This window comes from Ovis canadensis, chromosome 17, assembly GCF_042477335.2.
Source record: "Ovis canadensis isolate MfBH-ARS-UI-01 breed Bighorn chromosome 17, ARS-UI_OviCan_v2, whole genome shotgun sequence".
Taxonomy (NCBI): Eukaryota; Metazoa; Chordata; class Mammalia; order Artiodactyla; family Bovidae; genus Ovis; species Ovis canadensis.
The window spans coordinates 40,483,945-40,503,579 of NC_091261.1; the positions used below are offsets into that span (position 1 = coordinate 40,483,945).

Genomic DNA, 19,635 nt, shown 5'->3' on the forward strand with positions numbered 1-19,635 from the left:
CTGAACAGCAAAAATGGCACCAAGAAAGGTAGCAAAACCCCCAAGAAACCAGCAAAGAAGAATGAGAATAGAACAGATTTCTGCTGTCGTGAAAAGAAAGAGGAGTCACCAGTCTCACTGTGATGCTCAAGGGACTTTAGTCAATGGTGGGTCACTCTCCAGTGAGACAAGGGCAAGAGTCACCTGGAGCAAACTGCATTGATCAGGACAAAGTTCTCATGATCCTCCTGCCTGTGGGGTGACTGCAGTGTGCAATGTCACCATGAAAGAAACAAATGAGCAATTAACACCACAGAAGCACCTTGTGCAATTTAGCAAGGTGCTTTGCATTTAGCAAACTCACCATGACATTAAAATTGCCCACTGATGGGTATGAACACATACCCGACTTGGAACAGGACTTCTGATCTTGATAAATGAGGGCATCTGCCCAATGAAGCATTCAAGGACGAAGGCTCTTTCCTAACAGTGATTAATATCTCTGGTGTAAGTTAGGTTATGAGGTAATATTCATTATTCACAAGCTTAATACCTATGACTACTCAGAGAATTTTAAAAAATAAATGCTGAAAAAAAATCATCCATTCTTTATTCCCAAATTATATAATTTTAAAACTATAGGGCTTAATCAAAAAAATTCAAAACTTGAAAAAGCAGAGAACAATCACCCATAAAGCCCCCACACTAATCCAACACTACAGCATTTTGCTGTATTTATATTAACTTCTAATTGTTTTCCCTGCCATGTATTCTTTTTACGTAGTTTATTCATTCAGTACATGTTTTTGAGGGCTTATTACAAGCCAAGCATTTTGCCCTGTGCCAAAGATGAAATAATCATTTTATTTCAACAAATTTCCTTTTCTACTTATTTTTAAGCTATAATCTTTCCTGTTACAAAACTGAAATCATTTGTCTAATTTTTCTAACTTTTTATCGCTATTTAATACACATGCAGGAAAAGTACATAAATTGTAGTACAGTACATGCTACCCCACTCAGGTTAAAAAAGTAAACTACTAGCATCTCGGGTACCTTTAAATTATTTTAACAATAAACAGTAGGACCACCCTGGTAGTCTTCCTCTCTGGTTGATTCTCCCTCCTCCCATACAGATGGTGCAAAGATCACAGCCAGAGGTAACTGGCATTCCTAGGAGGGTCAGCAGACTGGAGTGATTATCAGGGGAAAGGAAATAAGGAACAGGAGGTTCACTGGTCATAACCACCTCTCTGTTAGATTTCAAGAGAAATGGGTACAAAGAATTTTAGAGGTTGGTCTGAAACTCAGTCCAAATGGGTATTCCCAGCAAAGGCCCCAGGTGAATATAAAGAGAGGGCATGAGCTGGGGTTTTCCGGCATGAGCTGGGGTTTTCCGGCATGAGCTGGGGTTTTCCAGCATGTGGGATCCTACGATTATATCGGCAATCCTGCAAAAAACAAGGCAGGATTTCATAAGCAGGGATGCTGGCCTCCTTTCACAGAACTAAAAGAAAAAACCCTAGAGATATTTTGGCCCAATCCTGTAACTTTACAGAGAAGGAAGGTGAGGACTTCAGAGAATGTAAGTATGCACTAGCTCTTGTTCCAGTTGCCTGTTACTGCCTAAGTGATCACCTAAAAACTCACTAGCTTCAAATAACAACGATCATTTTGTAACTATGTGTGGCGATGGATGCTTCCTAGACTTATTGTGGTGATCATTTCAGAGTATATACAAATATAAAATCATTATCGATGCTTCCTAGACTTATTGTGGTGATCATTTCAGAGTATATACAAATATAAAATCATTATGCTGTATACCTGAAACTAATATGTCAATTTTATCTCAATTAAAAAAAAAAAACACATTTATTATCTCTCCTGGTACTGGGGTGGATGGGGTTCAGCTGAGGTTCTCACTAGGGCTTTTCATGTAACTGCAGCCAGACAGTAGCTGGGGCTGGAGTTCCCTGGACAGACTCTTCACTCACATCTGGTGGCCGTTGTGAAGGGTAGCTGGGGCCTCAGCTGGGGCCATCAGCCAGAATACTACTATTCAAGTCCCCTTCATGCCGCCTGGGCGTCCTCACAGAACAGGGACAGGCAAGCACTTCCTCACTGAATGATGACAGGCAAGCAGCATCACCTGTTTATGATCCCACTTCTTAAGTCTCACAGTATCAATTAAGCTGCAGGCGCAGGCCAACCCAGGTTCAAGGCCAGGGAGGCGGGGCAGAGACACCCACTCAGACTATAACTCTCCATAGGAGGAGTATCAAAATAATATTTTACAGAGAGAAAGTAGAGATCTTGTTGCAACTGGTTAGAACACACACTTTGCACAGATGCCCTTCCTATAAGAGTCCCCCTTGCAAATCCCCGTCAGGGCATTTATTACCCTGCAGGAAACTGCTTATTTTTGACCCACCTCTTCCACAACAGTTAAGTGAAAGTCACTCAGTCGTGTCTGACTCTTTGCAACCCCATGGACTATACAGTCCATGGAATTCTCCAGGCCAGAAAACTGGAGGCAGTAGCCTATCCCTTCTCCAGTGGATCTTCCCGACCCAGGAATTGAACCAGGGTCTCTGAATTGCAGGCAGATTCTTTACTAGCTGAGCCACAAGGGAAGCCCTTCACAAAAGTATGAGCTACTTAAGAGGAGTAACTGGATCATTAGTGTAACCTTTGTATTCCTGGCATTTAGCAGATGCTCAAAAAATTATCTGTTGCATCAGTGACAAACAAAAGTTGGACTTCTAGTAAAAGATATTTTTAAAATATTTTAAATGGTTTCTAAAGAATCTAAAAAAACTCCTTTATCAAAATCTCTCAGACTGAGTCAGCTTAAGACCATCAGCTTTGAGAACTGTTAATACCTGTAAGTTTCATTAACAACATAGTCTCATCTTTAATCTATCTTTAAGTAATAAAGTTGCTACTAATTCAAATATATCCAACAGTTTAAAATGTATCAGCAACACAAAATGCTCATCTTAACACATATTCAGAATAACTCATAGGTTTATTATTTTCCCTTCAAAACTGGTAGGATATTTTATGACAAATGCCTTAAAAGGAAATTTATTTGTAACACCACTGGTGCTGAATGTGCTCAAGGAAATCATTTAAAAACCACTCTAAGAACTCAGTGTGCTTAAGTGCAAACATACAATTTTAAAGTATTTTTATTCCTAAATTACATATTTTTGTATCATGTTATTGGATATAGGTCATTCAAACCCAAATTATCACTGTACTGTCAACTTTCTTTTTCTTGTCAGCAAATAAAACCAAGATGAAATAAAATTTATAAAAACTCAAAAATTAGTTAACTTGTTCCCTGGTCGAACAAAGCATGCATGCATATTCAGTGCAACTAAAGTGCTTGTCTAAAGAACACTGCTCACTGCAGTACACCATCCTTACAATTTCACTACTGTCCCAAATATCCCAAATGATATTGCCCAAATATCATTGAGCAATCTTTAACTGGAAGAAGGAAATGGCAACCCACTCCAGTATTCTTGCCTGGAGAATCCCATGGATGGAGGAGCCTGGTGGGCTACAGTCCATGGGGTCGCAAAGAGTCGGACACGACTGAATGACTTAACTAACTAACTAATCTTTAATTAGTTGAGAGTATAATTTTGTTTTAATCATTTTCCTCACAAGGCATCATCAACCATTAACCCTGCAAACAAGGACTGATGTTCACCAGCAGGACTTACCAATTAAAACCTGACCACTCTTCACTGCAGATCCTCCTGGCAGCAGGCCATGGACCACAAGCCTCTCTCCACCGCCCTGTTTTCCAGTTCTTCTCCAGCTCCACTTGGTCTGATGGATAATCCCAACAAGTACTTCCAGAAGCTTGAGCTGCTCTTTGGCTTTGGTGACGGTTAGCTTTTTGGGGTTTACGTAGATATTCACATCTTTGTGCTGCTGCTGGACAACAACTCCCATTTTTTGATTGGACTGATGCTTTAGAATGGATACTGGCCCGCTGGCATTACTATTTTTTTTATTATAGCGCTTGGGTAAAAGTTTTTTACTTTTTAAAATCTTGGTAAACCGCTTGAGTTTGGGTTCATACTTTTTTCCTTCTCTGTAATCATCTTCTTCGATGATAATCTCGTTCTCACTAAATCTGACATGGTTCACAGTAGGTGTCTCAGGAAGGAGGCTTTCCACCTCATCCTCACTCAACTCCAAATAAAACAGCTCTCCATTTTTCTGCACACTGTCCAGCCATTCAGGCTCAAGGTCACTATGGAAAAGAGAAAAGACAGTCTGAATTGCAGCCAAACATAAGAAAAACAGTTACGCCTTTCCAGCACAGGGATGAGGGTAGGGCCTGGGGTTAAGGGGGATGGGAAGGGTGAAAGCTCCTTGATTATTTCAAAGTCTCCTTACTGTTTCTAATTTACTGTGAGCATCAGCATTATTTACTGTAGAATGCTGTTTGTAGAGCCTTGAAGAACTGGGGTTGGAGGAGAGGGGATCAAAATGGCACAGTGATAGAAAAGAAAACAAATGAAAAAAAGAGATGGCCCTCTTCTAGAATCTAAGGTTCTGTTTTTTAAATTTAATTTCCTGTGTGGTTTTTGTTCACTTTAGACAATTTCACTGGACAGTAATTTATGTTAGTAGTTGATTATGCAATTAAGTCCACAGATGTAAGACATTTGGAAATTGTACATAAAAACATCTTATTTGCATAGAAATTATTCATCATGGCTGACATGCTAAAACAAAAACTAAAGCCTACCAATATTAAGAGACTTTGTTTATATAATAAATGTTCAAAAAAGGAACATTCACTAACCATGGACTAAAATCTTTGCTGAGATCAACTAATTTATCATACAATCACAGTTAATCATAATCACTTTGTAGCCTAAAATGTCCATAAAATTCTTTTTAATGAACAATTTTAGCAGGAAAAGTAAACCACATATTACATAATTCATCATGTGATTATAAAAAAAAAACCTTTTAACTGGGAAGTAGGACATTGAAAAAAACAAAATTGTTGCTATTAAAGTGATTGAAACAGCACTGAAAAACACACTCTTCTTAAGATAGCAGAACTAACCACAAACTCTACCCTGTTCAGTGTTACAGTTTACCTTTCAAATTGGTATACTTTAAAGCAAAATTTGTTACAGTGGAAAAGAACTAACATGTGGAGAGAGTTTTTTCAGAAACATGGACTGTAATACGTTGGCATGAAAGGGTATAATCTGTGTCCTCATCATTCAGTTATAAGACATCTCTATTTTCTGCAGTATTTATTAGCAACCCTGGTTCTTTTAACTTAAGAGTCAAGTGTCTCTTTCTAAATATCGTGAAAATTAATCCCCAAAAAATGCACTACTCTATTACTCACTCTGAAACTAACCACTGCCCTGGTCTGTGGTTGGTAATTAATACTGAATTTTCAACTATATATGTTTGGTTAAAAAAAAAAAAGCATAACTATCCCCAGATATCAAAACTAATGTTTCTTTGGCCCTTGCTGGTCCCCAATGTGTGGCATCATTTTAGGCACTCAGGCACATGTGTATTATTCACCATTATCAGTTGCTTTGAATATATCTGTCTATACCTACAGAGTCGGACACGACTGAAGCAACTTAGAAGCAGCAGCAGCATACCTACATAAATCAGCATTTAATAACTCTGCAGTTCTACTGATAAATAACTGTGTCTTTGCCATAAAAAATTAGATAACAATGTACCATAATTTAAAATGGCACAATGAAAATACCATAATCATACACAATTACTTATGAAGATACATATCAGTTAGAAAATGAATGAAGCTGATTTGCTTTATAATCTCATCCTTTTAATCTGCTATATTATTTACATTAAAGATATGTGATCCCAAAGAAACATTTATCCTTCCCTGCTAAACATGAGGATGATTCATCTTATTCTCTAAAATCTGAATGTGAAACCACTTTTTGGTTACAAGTTAACGATCCCAGCAGGGAAGTGTGCCAGGGAGGGTGGCATTCAGTAGTGGAACAAAGAAACAGTGCCAGGCACTATGCTGAGTACTAGAATTACAGTGATGAAAACATCAGTTCCCTCCCTTGTCCAGAGGAGAGGAGAAAGTGAGAAAGAGCTCGAGACAATACACATAGTCAGTGCAAAAGAGAGCTTATCCAGCTTGGCCAAGTTGAGGGTGGGATCAAGGGAGACTTTCCAGTAGGGAGACCACAGAGGTGAGTTTTAAAGTGGCCAGGGAGGAGGGCTTGGGGGCTGAAGCAGAGGACAAGACGAGATATCCAAACAAAAGTACCAGGATGAGCAAAGGCCTTGACGGGTAGTCTCCTTGGTCTATGCGGACAACCACAGCCAGTTTGTGGCTGTCAGAGCGGAGTTGGTGAGCTGGGGAATGACAGGAGATGTGCAGTTCTAATTTTGTGAGGGACCCCCGCACAAGGTTTGGATTTTGTTGTGTAGGTAAGAGAGCATCAGTGAAGAGTTTTAGTAGAGAGTTTCCAAGTCAGATAACCTTTGAATAGCTCTATTTTGACAGGATGATAGAAGAAGTTGACGTGGACAAAAATTCAAGTTAAGAGGCCATGCAGGGGACTGCTTCCATAGTCCAAGCAAATATGGTAACTAAGGCAATGGGAGAAGAGATGGAAAGCAGGAAAAACATTTGAGAGACACATGAAAATCACCAGGATGTTGAGACTGATTAGATGTGATGCTGACTAGATTTCTAGTTAGCGACTGCACTTTCATGCATCCTTATATATATAGGCAGACTCATTTTAAATAAATGGGCATGTAATTATTGTACAGGTCATCCTCCCTTCCTACCTTTCACTGACATAAATGATGTTAAAATCTATGTACCACACAAGGCCTTGCTATATAGCACAAAGAACTATATTCAATATCCTGTAATGAATCAAAATGGAAAAGGATATGAAAAAGAATATAGATATGTAACTACAACTGATTCACTTTGCTGTACACCAGAAACTAACATTATATATTGATATATAACATTGTATATCAACTATACTTCAGTAAAAAAAATTCTGAAAATCTATGTTCTTATAACAATATAAAATATATAGGGAAATCTGCTGTTTGTTTTGAAAAAGTGACTGGAACCCATACATATGCACATGCACACACCTGTATAATTTATCACTTAAAATCATGGTTTAGAAATCCCTAATGGCTACATTAAGGTATGTAGCATGAGGGAATTTGATTACTCACCTACTGATAAGCTTTACACTCACTTTTTTTGAGGGGGGTGCTCCTATGAACAACAATACAATAACCGTCCTTTTACGCAGGGAAACATATATATGCACATACACACACATATATATACTTGTGATATATGTATATACATATATATTTTTATCCAAAGACTATAGCAATTCATATTTCCACCAGCAATGAATGAGATCCATTTTCTTAACCTCTAGATTTAAAAAATAATTCACTTTAAGCAGAATAATTTGTTTTTTAAAAAGAGGAAGAAATTTTTAAAAAGGGGATAAGAGGCAAAAATAAAGACAAGGAAATGACTGTAGTAAACTACAAGTGAAGACAAAACACAAAATAAAAGGAAAATGAACTGAGAAGTCACAGACCTTGGTTCAGACTGTTCTCTTGAGATTTTCACTTTTCTGAGCTTTAGCTTTTCTCTTCTAGTAAATGGATTCTAGCTATCTCACAGAGCTGTCATCAACAGCAATTAAAATAACGTGTCTGGCACAGTTAAGGACAAATAAATGACAGTTCCAGTCCTCTTGCCCCCCAGAGTCAGAACTGTGGAGAAATGTATACCTTTATTAGATAGAGCTCTTGTATTTCTGCACTCTTCCAACCCCTAGCAGTAAACGAAGAGGTCTCCAGCAATCTCTGCTAGGTTCCAGCTACGTGCTGGTGACACATGAACCAAAACTAGATACTGCCTTTAAGGCCACAGATCAGGATTCCCAGAAGGTTCCCTACTTTGTGCATGGGTGCTAAGTCGCTTCAGTCAGGTCTGACTCTTTGCGACCCTATGGACTGTAGCCTGCCAGACTCCTCTATCCATGGGGATTCTCCAGGCAAGAATACTGGAGTGGGTTGCCATGCCCTCCTCCAGGGAATCTTCCCAACTCAGGGATAGAACCTTCATCTCCTGCAGCTTCCTGCATTGTAGGTAGACTTTACCACTGAGCCACAGGGAAAGCCCTCCTTATTTCCACCACAGGTTTTCCTATCACAAAAACACCAAGAGTATAACTGACAAACATGCCAGAAAGTTTACAAAGGTGGAAAAACCATACTGTCAAACTAGTTCTATTATAATGGATGAGGTGTACTAAAGACAACAATAAGAAGCCCCAACTTTTCATTGCAACTATTTATTAATAGTGAAATTAGTACTGTATGTAGATACACCCCACTCTAAGGGATGGAGCTTAGTCTTGCTTCCTCTTTAGTGTGGATTGGACTCAGAGATGAGCTTCCAAAGAAGAGAGCATGGGAAGTGAAATACAGCAGCTTCACAGTGAAGAAATCTGGCAGTCACCACCTTAACCAAGTGACTGAGGTTATGAAAAACAAGGAGGGACTGAGAAGCTGCCACAACCAGGGGAAAGTAGGGAGACATGACGACTAATGCCAGATGACACTCTGGATTGGATCTGGGAACCGAAAAAGGACTTAAGCAGAGGAATGGTGAAATCTGAATAAAGTCAGGAGTTTAGTTAATAGGACTGTACTAATGTTAATTTCTTAGTTTTGACAAACATGCCTTATTTGTGTAAAAGTTTAACATCAGACAAAAACTGGGTGAAGAATTTACAGACACTCTGTACTACCTTTGCAACTTTTTTGTAAACATAAATTTATTCCAAAATAAAAGATTCATTTTTAAGTCTGCCAGTTTTAATTAAGATTTTTATGATATATGGGTCACAGTAATCAGTATTAACATAAATATCCTTTCATCTCTTTTTCTGAGATCCTATGGTGCAAGCTGCAAAGCTGTTATTGTACAAATGTCTTTCAATGAGATTCTTACTTTGTTTATTCTGCTTTGCTCTAAACAGAAATAACTGTGTATTTATAGTCGACCTGCAAAGTTTGATGGCACATCAATTGGGTCAAACTCTAAATGATGTGGTAAATATGGGCAGAGGCCTTCCTCCTAGAGAAAAACTTGCTAATTTGCAGATAATCTAGTTTGCTTACATAAGCTGTAACAGAAATATATTAAAGAAAACAAACTTTAGATAATGCTAATAAGTTGCTCAATTATTGATGTATTCAATAATTCCATGTTAATACTACATCTTTTTTTCTTCTAAGTTATCAAATCTCTCAGATCCTTAACTGTGTTAATGTCAGCATTTTTCACCAAGTGAAATAGCATCACCATTTCCTTGGTCACCACAAGAACAAGAAAAATGTCATGAAAAACAGCCAGCTCTCACAGCACATTTCCTTAAGGAAAACAGATTTTGGCTACAATTTCAAACCTCTTACGTTATACTTTTTTCTTTTCAGTGGGAAAAGCACACGTGCTTTACCTAGGTAGCCAACACATGTAGCTATGTAGTTATACAGTACTAATAGGTACAGCAGGGCAAGTCTAGGGACAGAGAAAAACCACACAAAATAAAAGCAGCATGACAAATTATCATGGATTCTACCTGGGGCTTGGTTCAGTAAGGACTGGTGTGTGCAATGCTTTTCTGTGTTTTCATTTCTATGTTCTGTCTACCAGCAATATCTACATTTTCATCTCCAAAGTCTTCTGCTTGTTTTCTAAAAGGAAACAATGATTTTAATGGATAAATCTGTGCTAGCTGTTATGGCAGCTTGAGAAGGTGGGGAACCTGGGGTGGGCTGATCGTGTTCCTTCCAGTCCAGCCACAACCACCACTGGAACAAATGTGAAGCACAACAGAGAAGAAGAGATGAGCCAGTGAACTTGTTGCATGAAACAGCTCTTTACATCAGGGACACATCTCCACTGGAACTATGCTATAATGACCCCATCCCCTATCCCAATACTTCAGCTAAACGGGGCAAGTCTACAGTGCACTAAGTTAAGGATATGATCTAACTCTGGTAGAACTGGAATCACAGACCAGCAAATCAGTTTCTGTTAGAACTTTGCTGTGCTTTTAAAAGATGTCAGGTGGACAGACAGCTCTTCATCTAGCTCAAACACAAGCGCCAAAAGTGAGGAATGAAAACTGCTATAAAGAAAACAAGGGCTTCCCTGGAGGTTGAGCAGTAAAAGAATCTGCCTGCAATGGAGACGTGGGTTCGATCCCTGGGTCAGGAAGACTACCTAGAGAAGGAAATGACAATCCCCTCCAGTATTCTTGCCTGGCAAATCCCATGGACAGAGGAGCTGGCCATGAGGTCGCAAATAGTCAGAAACTATTTAGTGATTAAATAACAAGGCAGGAGAAAAACTGTTACTGGAGAAATCAAATCTTGTTATTGTTCAGTTGCTAAGTTGTGTATGACTCTGTGTGACCCCATAAACTGCAGCATGCTAGATTTCTCTGTTCTTCACTATCTCCTGGAGTTTGCTCAGATTCACATCCATTGAGTTGGTGACATCATCGAACCATCTCATCCTCTGAGCCCTCTTCTCCTTTTGCCTTCAACCTTTCCAAGCATCAGGGTCTTTTCCAGTGGGCGGCTCTTCACATCAGGTGGCCAAAGTATTGGACCTTCAGCTTCAGCATCAGTCCTTCCAATGAATATTCAAGGTTGATTTCCTTTAGGATTGACTAGTTATATCTCCTTGCTGTCCAAGGGACTCTCAAGAGAATTCTTCAGCACCACAGTTCAAAAACATCAATGCTTTGGTATTCAGCTTTCTTAATCGTCCAACTTTCACATCCATACATGACTACTGGAAAAACCATAGCTTTGACTATATGGACCTTTGTTGGCAAAGTAATGTCTCTGCTTTTTAATATGCTGCCTAGGTTGGTCATAGCTTTTCTTCCAAGGAACAAGCATCTTTTGATTTCAAGGCTGCAGTCCCCATCTGCAGTGATTTTGGAGCCCAAGAAAATAAAACCTGTCATTGCTTCCACTTCTGCCTCTTCTATTTGCCATGAAGTGATGGGGCCAGATGCCATAATCTTTTTTAATGTTGAGTTTCAAGCCAGCTTTTTCACTCTCCTCTTTCATCCTCATCAAGAGGCTCTTTATTTCTTTTTCACTTTCTGCCATTAGAGTGTCATCATCTGCATATCTGAGGTTGTTGGTATTTCTCCTGGCAATCTTGATTCCAGCTTGTAATTCATCCAGCTTGGCATTCTGCATGATGTACTCTGCATATAAGTTAAATAAGCAGGGTGACAATAGACAACCATGATGTACTCCTTTTCCAATTTTGAATCAGTTAGCTGTCTGGTTCTTGACCTGCATACAGGAGACAGGTAAGGTGGTTTGGTATTCCCATCTCTTTAAGAATTTTCCACAGTTTGTTGGGATCCACAACTAAGTCTCAGTTCAGTTCAGTCACTCAGTTGTGTCCGACTCTTTGCGACCCCATGCATCACAGCACGCCAGGCCTCCCTGTCCATCACCAACTCCCGGAGTTCACTCAGACTCACGTCCATCGAGTCAGTGATGCCATCCAGCCATCTCATCCTCTGTCGTCACCTTCTCCTCCTGCTCCCAATCCCTCCCAGCATCAGAGTCTTTTCCAATGAGTCAACTCTTTGCATGAGGTGGCCAAAGTACTAGAGTTTCAGCTTTAGCATCATTCCTTCCCAAGAAATCCCCGGGCTGATCTCCTTCAGAATGGAGTGGTTGGATCTCCTTGCAGTCCAAGGACCTCTCAAGAGTCTTCTCCAACACCACAGTTCAAAAGCAACAATTCTTCGGCGCTCTCTCTTCTTCACAGTCCAACTCTCACAGGCATACATGACCACAGGAAAAACCATAGCCTTGACTAGACGTACCTTAGTCGGCAAAGTAATGACTCTGCTTTTGAATATACTATCTAGGTTGGTCATAACTTTTCTTCCAAGGAGTAAGTGTCTTTTAATTTCATGGCTGCAATCACCATCTGCAGTAATTTTGGAGCCCCCCAAAATAAAGGATCAATTAAGGTTCCAGGAGAAAGCAGCACTTAAATGGGACCTTGAATGACGATGACAAGTAGAGACAGAAAGAAAAGGTATTTCAAACAGAGAGAACAAAGTACGTACAAAGTGTAGGAGGAGTGAAAGAACACTGTAGGACTGAGAATGGGTAACCATTTCAGTGTAGTAATATTATGCACTGAATTCTTATGTTCCCCCAGAATTCATATTTTGAACACTACCCCCCAGTGCAATGGTATCAGGAGGTGGGGCCCTTGGGATGTAATTAGAATTAGATGAGGTCACAGGGTGGAGCCCTCATGAATGGAATTAACGCCCTTAGAAGAGCCACAGGGAACTCGTTTCTCCTCTCTACTATGTGAGAATACAATGAGAATGTGCAGCCTGTAACTTGGAAGACGGCCCTCACCAGAACTTGGCCATGTTGATATCTTGACCTTGGACTTTCAGTCTCCAGAGCTGTGAGAAATAAATTTCTACTGTTTATATACCACTCAGTTTAGGATTTTTTTTTTTCTTTTTTGCTCTGTTACATGGCTTGTGGGATCTTGGTTCTCTAACTAGGGAGAACCTGTGCCCCTGCAGTGGAAGCATGGAGTCCTAACCACTGGACCACCAGGGAATTCCCTAGGATGTTTTTTAATTAGTGGCCAGAGCTAAGGCAAGTAGGAATAAAGGTGACTTAAAGGAAGATCATCAAAGATGGGTCTGAGAGGCTAAAGAACAGATCTAAAATAGCTTTAAAAAGCATCCTAAGGAATCTGGAATTTATTTGGGAGGACATCAAGCTTTTGAGTAGAAAAATGACTTAATAGATTTTTCTTTTTTAGAGCAGTTTCACGTTCACAGCAAAATTGAGCTGAAGGTACAGCGACTTTTCATATACTCCCTCCCCATGACATGCATGACCTCCTCCACTATCAACATCCTTCACCAGTGTGGTTCATTTATTACAATTGATAAACTCATAATCACCCAAAATCCATAATTTACGTTACTGTTTATTCTTAGTGTTGTACAATCTACAGCTTTAGACAAATGTATGATGCCATGTATCATCCAACCACTATATAGCATCACACATAGTAGTTACACTGCCCTAACACAATTATTCTAATATTTCCAAGTTTAAAATAAAAGTTAAAAAAGATGAAGGCCCATAAAGTTTCCCAGTTACCAGGAAGATGGTTTTTATGTTGAAGAAAAGCATGTCTTTTCTAAGGCAGCCACACCAAGATTTCATTTCCAAAGAGACAGAAATGCTTATACATTCAGCCTTTATTTTCTCTTAAAGTGTTTGCCCCTTAGAATATAGCGCTCTTGAGACATCTTGTAAAGTAATAAGTTAAAACCAACAATTAATTCTGAATTCCTAAAAACCAGAGAAAACTTGATGAAATTAAAATGTCAACACTTTCGGGTTTTCGGAACCCTACTCTTAATCCAGTACTTATTACACTGAACCAAAATGCCTCTCGTAATAATCTGCTGAAAAAAGTATTTTGACATTGCAAATATGCTATGGATACTAACAAAATTAGTCAAAGTTTCAGTTATTTCAGGCTACATTATAAGAAATTTCATTGTAATCGAAGTGGTTGAATTCTTTGAACAATACAGTCTGCAGTGATCAAACCTGAAATATTAGATAAGTTTTTTAATCTCAGCCTTCTTTTCCTGATCATAAGGATGATCTGGTTAAGCACATGGATAGCTACTTCATTTTAGCTGGCTTTGTTGGTAATATTCATGCTTGTGTTTAATTATACTTTTGATCCAAACTGCTACACTGTATCTTTTTGTAATAGGTTCTCTACAAGAAAAATAATTCAGAACTATAGTTTAGAAAGTAAACAGAGTCAGCTGTATGGAAGAAAGACAGAAAACAGGAGAAATTAGAAGCACCCGGACCAGTTATAAGGCTACTCCACTGGTATAAGTGACAGGCGAGCCATTTAAGTAAGGCGGTGCCTGTGAGAAGGGGAAGGAGGTGGTAGGTGGATATTAGAAAAGCAAGTCAACAGGATTGGAGACTTATCAGATCTGAAGACCTGAGTGAAAAGAGAGTGAGGTCAGCAAATGAGATGGGCAACACTAGTGGAGAAACAAGGCAGACAGTGAATTCTCTTCAATATGCTGAGATGGAGATGGTGGCAGAGAATTACCATATCTCATCATAAGCCTAGCTACATACTGTTTGACTTTTTAATTGATGTAATTTGATAAAAGAAAAAAGAAAAGAGAAGTCAAGGTTCCGAGTAGGAGAGAAAAAGGAAAATATTGCACTAGACTGGATATTATTAATAATATATTGCACCATAACTCTGAATGAAACATTTTTATTCTTCAATTAGCACCTTCCCACATTAAAACCCAAGAAAAAGACAAATTTTGATATACCCAAGGAATCCTATTCAGAAATAAAAAGGAAAGAACTACATATAAGTAACACAATGAATCTCAAAATAACTATGCTCAATCCTATTCAGAAATAAATGGAGGCCTATTCTGAAATAAAAAGGAGAAAACTACATTTAGGCAACAATATGAATGAGCCTCAAAATAAGTATGCAGAGTAGAAGAAGCTAGACAAAAAAGAGAGTCCATACTGTATGATTTCATTTTTATAAAACTCTGGAAATACAAACTCATCTATCACTACAGAAAGCAGGTAAGTGGTTGTAAGGAGTGAGGCAGGCATGAGTAGTATTGGGGAGGCACACAGGGAAACTTCTGGAAGACAAGGATATGTTTATTATCTTGGCAGATGTATACGTGTCAAAACTTATCAAATCGTACACTTTAAATATGTAAGATTTATTATATGTCAGTTACACTTCAATAAAGATGTTAAAATATCCCAGAAAAAAACGTAAAGGACATATTTCTCGTCTCCAGTCATTCTTCTTATTTTCAGTGGACATTCCTCAGCTTTTTATAGCTTAACTCTCTTTCTAAAGTATCCCTTTTTCTCCCCATCAGTCAAAGTTTTAAAACTCACAACAATAAACAATTCACTTTGAAAAAAATCAAAACTCTAGGTCAATTTTATGAGAACTGGTAACTTTGGCCAACACAAACCAATGTGGCTTCAATGAGCTGGATAACTGTAAACCAAAGCAAAGAAACGTGGAGTTATTGCAAGTAAATGTATTTCTGTCATTTCAGGACTGAAAACTAGTCAATGGTTCCCTCAACCCAACCCACCCTCCAGTATTACCTCTGAAGCTTCCTCAGGGACTAGCCAATAATGCCAGGTTAGGAGGTACTGCACTAATTTAAAAATTTCCTCTTGTAAGTACCTATTAAAAGTACTATAACCAGAATGTACCTTAAAGACATCTCTAAAAAATGATAAACTTATTCTGTATTGACAATAACTTGCAGCTCAAATTGGTTTTCAGTTTGAAAGCATGTCAGAAACAATGACAATTTCCAGAAAGAATATGCAGAAATTAACTGGAAACTTGAAAGTTCAGAAGACTTTATGTGAATCAGTAAGTGGCATAACTTCCTTAATAACCTCCATGTAGGCAATGAAAGACAACAAGCAATTCATCTCTTAGCTTTGATGAGAAAGCTTAGGTTCACATCCCTACATCTTTGATCCACATGTTCCAGTGTACTGTCCAAGCGGGGAAGGCCATCGCTTGCACTGGTGACTCTGCACCTTAGGGAGGTAAATATCATAAGGAAAAAACAGACAGAAGCCTACCTGGTCAGGTCAGTATATCAACTTGTACGTTCTAAACACCAAGAAATGACAGCCATAAAAACTGTATCTTGGTAGGACTTCAAATACAGACCAGCTAAACAGTTTACCGTCGAGATTTCCTGTAGTCTTATTATTAGGATGTTAAAGATACTGGGACATATGGAGTGATCAGGAAATGACTGATACAGAAAATTTAAAGGCCATTAAAGAAAAAACTAAAATATAATACATATATACATGTATTCGGAATCACACTGCTGCTGCTAAGTCGCTTCAGTCGTGTCCGACTCTGTGAGACTCCATAGATGGCAGCCCACCAGGCTCCTCTGTCCCTGGGATTCTCCAGGCAAGAATACTGGAGTGGGTTGCCATTTCCTTCTCTAATGCAAGCATGCATGTTAAGTTGCTCCAGTCCTGTCCAACTCTCTGAATCAGAAAATGCTTTGAAATAACACATTTTCTAACACAAGGTACTTAGCTTGCTCACTTCCCAGGTAACAGGGCTAGCTCATTTATTTATTCATCAAAATCAACACACCCCCTTTGAAAACAGTTCTAAATTTCTCCACTGACAACACTCAACTGTGTGACCTTAAGAAAATTATAGATGCTCTCTGAACTAAAAGTGTGCGATTCTACGATGTAGAGAAACCAAGAGTTTGAATCTCACATTGTCTATGGCTCCAATAGCAAGACCAAAGAAGGTTCCACATAATCCATACTTCCTTCAAGCAGCCTGGCTTGACAGCCATGAATTTTTAAATTATTTTTTAAATGACCACAGTAGAAGATTACACAAAGTGTTTGATATCCTTTAATTTGCTTAAGTCTTCCAGAATATAATCTGTCCCCACTAAGCCTTTAGAACACATTTAAGCAGCCAGTAGTGATGGTTTTCTCCTCCTGCTTTTTAAAGATAATGATAAAAATGTTTTATATATCTATGGGTGAAAATAACTGCCAAGTAACTGATACTCCTAAAATACACATTATATACTCCTGTTATGTTTAAATACATAAAAATGTCATTCTAAGAATGACTATATATGGCAGTCACTGATTGATGCTTTGGCACCAGAACAGTTTCATAGCTAGTTGTTTCAAGCAAACACTAATTACTTTAATTGACCTTTTCAAAAAGTTCTCAATCCATAGCAGTAAGGAATAAATGCCTTCAAAACTGAAGCAGCATTGGGTACTGGGAACAAAAATAACTTTGCATCATTTTTAGGGATTAAAAAAGTAGAAAATAATACTTAAGATACTCTGCATTTAAAAATTACATTATGACACAAAACAGAAAACAAGAAAACCATGTAAGTTCATAGGAAAATACAGCAGAAATACCCCCCCAAAGCTAAAATACAGCAGAAATACCCCCCAAAAGTTGAGAGGTTGTTCTCAATGGTGAGGCTAGGGTTGATCTACTTTCTTTTATATATCTATTCAGTTTTATAACGGCAGAAAAACCTACCTAATTTAAATAGTTGACCAAACGCAGAAGGTGTCCCTTCACTCTAAATACTAATGAGATTAAAGTCACAAAGATCATGACACCAAAGAAGACACTGCGACAGAACAGAATTTTGTGAACACTCTAGCAGATTATACTCTGATATATTACAAAACTCACCAAAGAGACCGTCCTCCTTAAAACCTACAATAACAAAGAATGTACAGTAAGTCATTTCGGCTCACATTATCGCACAGCTGAAACCTGGTGCAAATAACCCCCACTTATTATAGAACCTCAAACAATTATTCTCTACCACGCCAACACTCTCGAAGTCTCCCCAACCCACGTGTACACTTTCGGGACAGAAAGGATGGATTTAATTGTCCCTCTTCGAGAACCTTACTTAGAGTCTGTACTCGTCGGGGAGTATGAACCCAAGTCGCTGACCGGATCTTCAGGATCATAATCCTGATCTTCTTCTTGTGAAGAAGAGTCTCCAGGAAGTCCCTCTGGGCTCTGAACCGAACCGCACAACGGCAGAGACGCCATCAGCAGGGATGCCGCCGCTACAAGTAGAGTAATTCAAACCCCGCATCTACTGCTTGCCGGCGCCGCCATGTTGCCTCCTCTAGTGCAACGACCGGGGCCACGTGACCACCAATCCTCAGCTGCAATTGGTGGCAGCTCAGGTTGCCAGGGAGACAGGGAAGCTTCTTGGCGAGAACTGAGACCCCCCCCCCCCCCCGAAAGGAGCCAATGAACTAAAATTTCTAGGACATCCGGGAAGAATGGAAGAAGCTAAAATTTAACCACTTACGCTCCCCGAAAGACTCTCATTTGGAACAGCTTAACCTGTTAAATCTAGTGGAGGCCCACTGGATTTTTTCTTTTTCTTGCAGTTTGCACTTTGTTGCTACGCCGAACGTCTGTCCAAAACCTTAGATGGGCTCCGCCTGGGTTTCCCTAGAGTAAAGGAAACTACCCTCTACGTCTCTGTACGTGCTTGGAATAGACGCTTTTAAGCAATACCATGTAGGTGTTAATGTAAACATGCGCCATTATTTCTTTGGTTTTCTTATTGTTTCACAGAAGTAAATATTTTCATAGTTCTCCCAAGCAGATGTTGTTGAGGTGCTTCAAATTGGTGCCAATATTGTGAAATCAACTGTGTGTTCATTTTCTAACTGAAAATTTTATAATTTGATGAAGTGTTCTAATCACTGAAGTTGGAAGGGTACACAGGTAAAATTTACCTGTCTTTTGCGAATACTTGCATCAACTATTTTTGGAATGTACAAAATAATAGCATTTATTTAGATTCGGCCATTGCTCTAATTACTTGTTCATAGGTATACGAATATACATGAACTAAATTTCTCTATACTAAAATAAGGAAACTGAAGCTTAGAGAGGTGTTATTCATCTGGGTTATGGTCACACGGGTAGCAGGAGACAAAGCCAACAAGAGCCGAAGTCATTAACCATTAGATTATCCTTACTCCTCAGCACCCAGTAATTCAACTATTCAGCTCAGTTCAGTCCCTCAGTCGTGTCCAACTCTTTGTGACCCCATGAATGGCTGCAAGCCAGGCCTCCCTGTCCATCACCAACTCCCAGAGTTTACCCAAACTCATGTCCATTGAGTTGGTGATGCCATCCAACCACCTCATCCTCTGTCGTCCCCTTCTCCTCCTGCCCCCAGTCCCTCCCACCATCAGGGTCTTTTCCATTAGAGATCAGTAATTCAGTATTAGAGATCTATTCTAAGAAAATAAGAGCTGCAAATAAAATTTATAAAACTTATAAAAAGCTGAAAGCAAGCTTAATGTTCAGCAAAAGGGTAAAATTTAAATGTCTTTAAATATAAAGTATGATGAATATTATGATGTTAATAGAAATGTTTTCAAAAGCAATGCATGGGAAAATGTTCCTATTATAGCCGTTAATTTTTTTAAAAAGATCTTAATGTTATTTTATGATCTCAATGGATGAGGGCTGGGGATTCAACTTAAACTATATGGGTAGATGGTAGAGACTGAAAGATGAATGTGAAATTTATAACGTATAATGTACTATGATAAATACAGAGTTCTAATGGAATACCCAAAGGAAAACAAACTTGGGACATGTAGGGCCACAGCAGATTTCTTAGAGGAAGGCTTAACTTATCTTGTCATTACAGAATATTATGTTCTAAACAGTGAAGAGTAGTGAAAGATGAGTCATCCCATAGCCCAGAGAGATATAGGCATATATATTGCCCAAAAGAACCTGGGCAGTAGCCATTACATATTTAAACTTTCAAGCTGCAATTTAGTTTCATTTGTCACATTAAATTATGTATATTTGAATATCCT

The 19,635-nt window shown here is 38.8% G+C and overlaps 1 protein-coding gene across 1 annotated transcript in view; it reads right to left on the reverse strand.

Moving 5' to 3' along the window:
- INTU (inturned planar cell polarity protein) overlaps nt 1-17,934 on the reverse strand; it is a 78,499-nt gene extending 60,565 nt beyond the window's left edge. The window contains exons 1-2 of the mRNA XM_069557459.1: nt 17,682-17,934; nt 3,717-4,255 (exon numbers count right to left, since the gene is read on the reverse strand). Coding sequence (XP_069413560.1) covers nt 3,717-4,255; nt 17,682-17,827 — 685 coding nt within the window. The 5' untranslated portion in view covers nt 17,828-17,934. The remainder of the gene's footprint in view (nt 1-3,716; nt 4,256-17,681) is intronic.
- Nucleotides 17,935-19,635: the final 1,701 nt, after the last annotated feature.